Here is an 8,863-nt window from a genome sequence, read left to right on the forward strand (position 1 = left end):
TTGTACCACCTGCCCCACCCTATTACATTGTAAACTCTTCTGAGCAGGGCCCTCTTAATCCTCTTGTATTTTATTATAACTGTATTGTCTCCCTTTCAGCATTGTAAAGTGCTGCGTAAACTGTTGGCACTATAAAAAAAATGTTTAATTATAATAAAGGGACCTAATGAATAATGAGGGCTCAGTAAATGGTGGAATTTTGTAGATTTAAATATTGTACATTAATATATTTTAAATTTGACTGTAATCGAATAGATGATGGGGATTACCACCATTGCACAGCACAGAGTGGGGGGATGGATCAAACGCACATGGCCATAGAAAGAGCCCCTAAGAGCCTCCCTTATATTGCTTATCCTAGCAGTAATGTAGAATTGTAGTAACTTGTAAGATGACCAAGAAGTTCTCCAAGGAACGTCTATAATACCTATATAAACCAAAAATGAGGGTGAATGAATGTTAAAGCCAATAACCATGAATCAACTAAGATAACATGTTAAAGAGAAAATAGGTTGCTTGCCAAGAAATAGACAAAAGGGTTTCTTGGATTGTAAGCGTGGTAGAGAGTTCAACAGTTTGTCTTGCACTGATCTATGCGCCGTAATAAGGCATAATAAAGGGGAGGGGCAATGTTCTGCACCAGTAGAAAAGCACCCCACCCAATCATGTGCCGCACAAACGGGATAGTGGACAGCCTAATTGGACCAATACGGCACTCAAAGTAGGAATAAATCCCACTAGCATCCTGTTCTGTTGGCAACTCAAAATTTTGGATTTACCCCACTTTTATTCCCAGTGACATTGGTGATCAGGACAATTAGAGCAGATAAATCTACCTAATGGGAACACAAACGGCAATAAAAACCTGACAGTGGATCTAAGCCCCTCGCCACTCTCCAAATCTAGGGGGAGGGGGAGTTTTGACTTTAGTTATACTTTGACATTTCTAGATGTTCCCTATAGGATAGCAAAGGGAGGTCCACTTTTAAAACCCTTTTAAGGTTTAGAATTAGGAGTTTTTCAAACTTGCACCAAAAAGGTACCTTCCATTGCAAGTTAACGGGAACACATGAAAAGTGCATCAGTGTGAAAGGGCCCTAAGGCTGCACAATTTTGGAATAAAGGTTTACATTTTATTATTTCCAAGTTTCAGTGTTTAACCTTTCAGGTATGTGAATGTGGTGCAATAATTCAAACAACTCAAAAGTACAATAATAAAAGGAATTTACCTGCTTGGTTTAAAGATGTATTACAGATAATAAAATAGATAAATGCAGCAATATTCAAGTTCATGGAAGTTCGTAATTTCATTTTGAAATTCCTCGAGCACTTTGTCCCTCGAAGTCCTGAGTGAGCTCATCTTTCTTACCCTACAATAAGATAGGTATATATATATATTGGTGTATTTGACTAGTTAAACCAGTTTTCGCCAAAGGAGGGTGAAAACTGAAAGGAATGTGATGACACATCTGGCAAGGTCAGGGGCCACAGTGAACAGAAATAGCTATATATAATATTATATACACAGTATAAACTTCCATAGTTAATTACATAAAGAAAGACCATTACTAAGTTTCTTCTAAATCATTAACTGCTAAAAACCTATATGACATTAACCACTTCCATACCAGGCACTTATGCACCTTCCTGCCCAAGCCAGCTTTCAGCGCTGTCGCACTTTGACAATTGCGCGGTCATGCTACACTGTACCCAAACAATTTTTTTTATAATTTTGTTCCCACAAATGGAGATTTCTTTTGGTGGTATTTGATCACCTCTGCGATTTTTATTTTTTTCTGTTAAATTATTTTTGTAAATAAGTAAGTTTTCTTCTTCAATTACGGGCACAGATGAGGCGGCACTGATATGCGGCGCTGGTATGCGGCACTGATGGGCACTCATAGGCAGGACTGATGGGCACACATGGGTGGCACAGATGGGCACTGATAGGTGGGCACGGATGGGCACAGAGGTGGCACTGATGGACACTGAGGGGTGGCATTGCTGGGCATCACTTGTTTATCCCATATTGTGCCAGTATTGTGCCCCCCCTGTCAGGAGAGCCACCGATCGGCTCTCCTCTACTTGCGTCTGTCAGACGCGAGTGAGGAAGAGCCGATCAACGGCTCTTCCTGTTTACATTGTGATCAGCCGTGATTGGACACGGCTGATCACGTGGTAAAGAGCCTCTGCCGGAGGCTCTTTACTGAGATTGGAGATTCGGGGTGTCAGACTGACACCCCGCATCACCGATCACTGCGCGCCCCCACGTTATCCTGCTGGACATCAATAGACGTCCAGTCAGTATAACACAACCACTTCCCGGACGTCAATATACTATTGACCGGGCGGGAAGTGGTTAAAAGTGTGAACGGCTCCAAAGTGTAAATCCATTTTTGGAGGTAGCAAGAATTTGGATTGAGTGGGGGAATGTTATAATTTTTGACAGGATTAAGGGCTATGTGTTTCCCTTGGCAGTATTTCTTTTCACTACCTCTTGTATCGTACACAATTTCACCAGTATAAGAAGTGAGGGTAGATATTCTAAAGAAGACCCAGGCAACAATAAACGCAGGCAAAGGCACAAACGGGTCCCTGCTACTAAAAACTGCTCCGACTTCAGTGTGGCCTTCTTGATTTACATGCTTGTTCCAATTCACTAAGACAGATTCCTCCATCAATGCTTTACAGCGCAAATGGACAAATCTCTCCTGCTGTGGCTATTGTATTCTGACAGGTGGCCCCGTCTGCTGTCAACATACAGAAACAGATGTCGCTGATTGGATCAGCCAAAATTTAGACCAACTTAAAGCAGAACTTAACCCATAACAACTTGATAAAAAAAATATTCTTTAGCAAGGATCATACATTACACATTAAAAATTATGCTATCAAAATATATTATGCTGTAAATATATTATGCCTCCAACATTGCTCCTGTTTCTTCTTGCTGGAGACTGTCATTTTGGTGAAGCCCAGAGCCCCTGAACAGCAGTAAATGATAAAGCGGAACTAAACCCATTGATGGTTTCAAAAAAGTGTTACAATCCCAGAATGCTGGGATTGCCAACTGTCACATTTGATTGTGTCCTCAACCAAACTGTCTAACCATCAAATGGCTTGTGTAATAACTGATTACATGTGCAACTTCTTTGGCAGTAAAGAATAGGAGGGCTTAATTCAACTTTTAAGCCCTGTACACACGGTCGGACCTTTTTCCGACCAAAATCACATCGAAATTCTGACGGAATTCCATCGGAGTAAAAGATAACATGTTCTCTATCTAAACTCCGATGGAATTAATCGGAATTTCCGATGGGACATACACACGTCAGACTTTTACCATTGGAAATTCCGATCATGTGTACGGGGCTTAAGGCTGTCAGATCGGCTTATACAAACTCAGCAGTGCCTAAAAATGGAGAGCAACTGAGCATGTGCAGAGCGGGGTGAGACAGTGTATTAATGAATTCTAAACAGTATAGGCACTTATTTTTTATTTTTTTATATTTCTATACCTGCAAAAGGGGCAGGCCTGAAGTGATCTAGCAGGACTTAATTTTCAGACTAACATCCCACACAATTCAACAGACGTTGGCTTGACATTCCTTATTGGTACCACAAAGTTCCTGTATAACTTTATTATTTGGCTTTGTTATGTTTGGCATGCAAGTATAACAAAGAAAGCTTGTTGCATGTAATAAATTAGAAAATGGTTGTGTGTCGATTTTTTACCAAATGTCTTGTTTTTCATTCAACAGCTAAGAAACTGCCAAAAAATGAGCCTCAGAACACAAGCGGGGCTGCCGGCCGGAGCCGAGGTGTGGATCTACATGAGCAGACACAGCAGAACAAGAGCCAGTGCTGCAGCAATTAACGGAGGAGACAAGAGAGCAATGGGGAACCAAGATAAGATTATAACCTCTCTTCTTGCACCTGCCCTGCTACCCTCCAGAACTACAACTAAACAACTTTCCAGCACCTCACTCTTCTGCCAGGACTTTCCCTTTTGCACTTCCTTCCTTTCCCTTCACCAACGGATAACAGCACACCCATGGAAACAAAGCAGCCGGCTTGAACCTGTCCCTTCCACCTCCCACACCTCTGCAGCCCTCAGAGACCTCCCTGCTATAACTGCACTATTGTGGGTTTTAATTTTTTATTTTTTTTAACGCTTCCGACAAATACACACAGACTACTCTTGGTGACACAGCAGTTGAAAGCATCTGGAGATCTCGCCTTCAGAACAGAGTAAAGAAGAAAAAACAAAATAAGAAACTGATACTACTTTGTATAATAGATGCATATAGTGACTTTAATATTGATTTTTGTTTTGATTTTCATGTAAGTTTCTTTGCTTCCATCTACCACCTTCTCAAGTTTCTTTCTGTTTTGCAGCTTATTACATCATTCAGTAGAACTTCCAGGAGCCTCATACTTCCACTTGTAAACAATTGATTTCTTGCCCGCATCTTCTGTCAAATACGTAATTTGTGTGCCTAAACGTTTGACAGCTGTATGTGGTAAATGATCTGTTCATGGTGAGCTTTTATTTGCTTTAGCTTGAAAAGTTAAATGATTGTAGATACACAGAGGCAGAGTTGGTGTGGAACAGGGAATGTGAGACAAGCTTGTGATTTATTGTAAGCAATGGAATGGGTGAGTACATCTTCCGACAGTGATGTTTATGTTCTGTATCTTTTTATCTCTGTCAGATTTTATAGGCAGCAGGTTGGACCTTTTTATTGAAGTAATAACATTTATTCATTTTCTATTGTGAATGGAAAAACACACATTTGTGTCTGGAATATAAAGCACATACAATGGTTTACAAGAACCTGAAGAGGGAAATCGTTCTGTGTTTTGCAATACTTAATATGCCTTTAGCAGTTTAGGAGTTCAGATTGGATTTTAGCATTTCTAGAAGCACTACATCTCGGCTCTCTAGAAGCTACATCTCTGTAAAGCCTTCTGTGTACAATATGCGTTTGCTGCTTTGTGTATGAATGTACAATGCCATCAAAATGGATATCGGGGACTCCGAGGGGTTGCTTATTGTTTTCAAGTACCCCAGTCTGTCATATCTAAAAAATGCTGGCAACCTCTTTGGGGTTCTAACAATGGAAAACAAATTCTCGGAGTCTTGGGAAAATTGTCAAATGGTGCATAAAAAAGGTTGAGCACCAGAGTTGACACTGTTGGGTCAATATGGAGACACAACTGTAACTAGTTGCCTGCAATACCTGGCAAAGGCACTGTTAAGGAGGGCTAAACTCACATTTTGTATTTAGCAGTCATCTCTACAAGTAATGTAAACACGGTATAGATGTTAATGTTCTCATTTTTTTTAACTGATTCTAGTTACTGATTTTCTTTGCTTATTGTTTAAAAAAAAAAAAATCTTGCAAACCTGTGTGTTAAGTATTGCTTACAGCAATATCTGCTTTGGGCAGCATGCACTTTATTTCGAAAGTCATTGAAAGATAGTTGGGATGTTCATATATATTCAGATTGTCTGCTTCATTTTACTTTAAAAAACGATTTTCAAAGCCCGCTTTCCTATCCGTAGCAAATGAACAACCGCACACCATTTACTAGTGTTTATCAGCATTCCTGTGGGTTAGGATTGTCTTTCCTTAACCCATCACAACACATATTTATTGTAAGAACATCTAAGTGAGAAACGCTGGGCCACACTCTACCGGGTCCAAGGCACGAGGTTCTCTTTAGTCTTACATCAGGTGACATGGCAGGTATGTGCCTTTCTGTGTGTTGAAAGTGTCTTACTGATGTCGGTGGCTTTATGGATTGCCATGAAATGTGCCTTCCTTCCATAGCTAGGCTGGGATGTTTGTGTGTGGGACAGTTTTAAATACATCTTGTATATTATAAGCAGGACACGACAGAAAAAAAAATATCTGGTTAGCTAGTTTTAGCTAGTGTCCAAGAGCACTTATTACCAAGATCTAACGGTCACCCAAATGGCAAAGCTATGGGTGAATTTTAGCAGTGATTAAAATTTTTAATTTATTAAAGTGAAAGAGCTTTGTGGTTCCTAGCTGCCATTTTTAAAGTTGCATTTCATTTTTCCATTGCAGTGCAGGTTGGAAAACGAGAGTGTGCAACACAGACAGTTATTCATTCAAACACTTTGATAAACTCATCATGTATTTTAGTAGTCTGAAATCACTGAAATGCAAAATTAAAACCACTCTATTATATAAGCCTGCTTATATCATCTTTTTTTTTCTGAACAAAGAAAATCGTTCTTACATGTTTTATGGTATCTTGGAAGACTTGCTACTCCTAAATATTGCTGCAGTGTTAAAAATGATGAATGTCTGGGTTCACACTACATTATGGATGAGAATAGGATTGTTCATTTTCCTTTTAACTTTTATGTGGTATACTTTGTATTTGGCAACATACTTTTGACACTATTATGTGTAATCATTTTTTATTTCTAGTTAGTTATCCAGGAACTTGGCTCATGCTTTTGATTATTGACATATCTAAATGATCCAGGTTCTTTGGCTGATTGTATTTAGTTAGCGACTTATCTAGGTTTAATCAGCCAACAAACCTGTGCCTGTTATTTGTGTCAATATTTAATGGTTGATATCTGTGTACTATAAAATCTTGCTCTAATAGCCATTTTATTAACATGCACTTACCATCTGCTGAGGGGGCCACATTTGACAGTTATGGGCTGGGTGATTCCTATCCTTTTTTCTGGTTATTAAATGGAACGTCCGTTGGCCAAAACATGTTGACCATCATTCAACCTTGGGTTCATTTGCATCAGAAGGTGAGGTAGGTTTTTTAACACAACTGATTGGTGTTCTCCCTGACACCATCAAGTCAGGCTCGGTCTGCTCTCCATCAATGCCATATCAGACAACTGTCACAACATGTCTATGAATACTCAAAAGAAAATAAAGTTGCAAATTAGAGCATCATTTGTGATCGGGCTGTGTAGAGGTCAACAGCTAAATGCTAACTGCTAACAATGGCTTCTGAGGACTCACACCCAGAATTTTCTTTTTAATATTGTAAAATCTGTGCACAATTACATGTAGAGAAAAAGGATGAAGCTCTCGTGGTACATGGGCCACATCTTTCTTGACCCAAGGTTGGGAGAACATTGTCATTGTTCTTAAGAGCATGCATTTTGTGTAGGGACTGGAACATTAAGTTGGTCATACACTGGTAGAATCTCATCCGAAAATTAAAATTTTTGGAACATTTGTTTAATTTTTATTTTTTTAATGGTTAGTGAGGTCAAATCAATGTTAATTTAACTGTAACAACAAGAGAATTTGACGTAGCTGGATGGAAATATTTTTTTTTCTAACAAAATTCTAACCATGAATGTGGTTTTCATGAAGGAAAAAATCGTACATATTTGAACGAAACCTGTTTAATACATCTGGGATTAAAAAAAATAAAAGCAGGTCTGGATATTTTAAGGATTTTCAAATTAATTTAGTTTACCTGATGTCAAGAAAGAATGTTCTAACGATTTTTCTACGAAAACCCAAACGAAAATCCAACAGTGTATGGCCAGCTTCTTTATGTTCTTGGTGATCTGTTTTCACTCTTGCAGCTTTATCCAGCAAATCAATTTATAATAATGATCAGTCGGTGCCTGTTTATTTTTCTGTTTCATCACAGTGGCACTGGGTGATTTCAGTTAGCAGGCACAATGTAAGCACTCCAATGTTTCTATATAGTGCACTGTTGAGAAGGGTAGTTCCATAGAGAAACTGCTGTAAAGGAATGTCATAAAACAAAACAGTTTTCCTACGCCGTGTACTTCTGCTGCCAGAAGATGTAAGTTGGCTGCTGAGCATTTACTTTGTTTTAAAAAAAAAAAAAAAAACATGATTGTTGACTTTAAACAGAACTGTATTTTTTACTTTGATGTAAAATTGTATTGGTAGCCATGGTTTTAAAGTGCCTGGCATTGCAGCTGGGCCCAGCCTCAGCATAGTCGTCTTTGGAGTAGCATTTTACTGCTGTAGTCATGGTGTTGGTGCTCAGGGACACCAGAAGAAATATGTTTGTACTGTTTGGGTAATGAAGCACGCTGTATTGCCACATACAACTACCACTGTCCACAGGAAGGCCATAGTGCAACCCACTGCCTTCACCCTTCTTCTCTGATTACATATGAATAGAACCTGGCAAGTTGGTGCATTGCAACTCTGACAGTTTACCCTCTATTTTAAAATGCATTTTCTTTTTGTCTTATTTGCATTAAAATTCTAACTTTAGGTTATAATCATAATGGACTTTTACCCCAATCTGCCAATGTATTTAATGTAAGTAAAAACAGAAACTGTGTGTGTGTATAATAAATGAACTTAGCTTCTTAAGTTGTCGAAATTCTTTTTTAAAGACGTTTGTTTTCTAAAAATGAAAGTTAATTTCTTCTTTTAATTAACACCATTTACTATAGCACTGTTGTCTTCTTGGGCACTTGGGTACAAAGTAAGACTAACATGTGGGTAATGCTAATATTACAATTGCAGTAAATGTTGCCAAGAACAAGGCAAGTTGTAGCGCATGTACAAACATTCATCACAATAGCAAGATACAATAGAAGCTTTATGAATAAAGCTAAAAACAAGAACAATATTATAGCAGATGTCTGGTCAATTTTAGGTCAAATTTTTACGCTAAGCTGAAAAGGTGCATTTTAACCGCTTAAGGACCGCTGCACGACTATTTACGTCGGGAGAATGGCACGGCTGGGCACATGGACGTACAGGTACGTCCCCTTTAAGATGCCCAGCCGTGGGCCGCGCTTGCGACCCGGTCCTGGCCTCCATGACCGTGCCTGCGGGACCTGCGGACCTAA

The 8,863-nt window shown here is 39.1% G+C and overlaps 1 protein-coding gene across 2 annotated transcripts in view; it reads left to right on the forward strand.

The window, feature by feature from the left end:
• Window positions 1–8,378, forward strand: part of RAB5B (RAB5B, member RAS oncogene family) — an 85,031-nt gene extending 76,653 nt beyond the window's left edge. For both annotated transcript variants that reach the window (XM_040341078.1, XM_040341079.1), the window contains exon 6: window positions 3,762–8,378. In XM_040341078.1, the coding sequence (XP_040197012.1) occupies window positions 3,762–3,877 (116 nt within the window). In that variant the 3' untranslated portion in view covers window positions 3,878–8,378. The remainder of the gene's footprint in view (window positions 1–3,761) is intronic.
• The last annotated feature ends 485 nt before the right edge of the window (window positions 8,379–8,863 follow it).

This window comes from Rana temporaria, chromosome 2, assembly GCF_905171775.1.
Source record: "Rana temporaria chromosome 2, aRanTem1.1, whole genome shotgun sequence".
NCBI classification, from domain to species: Eukaryota; Metazoa; Chordata; class Amphibia; order Anura; family Ranidae; genus Rana; species Rana temporaria.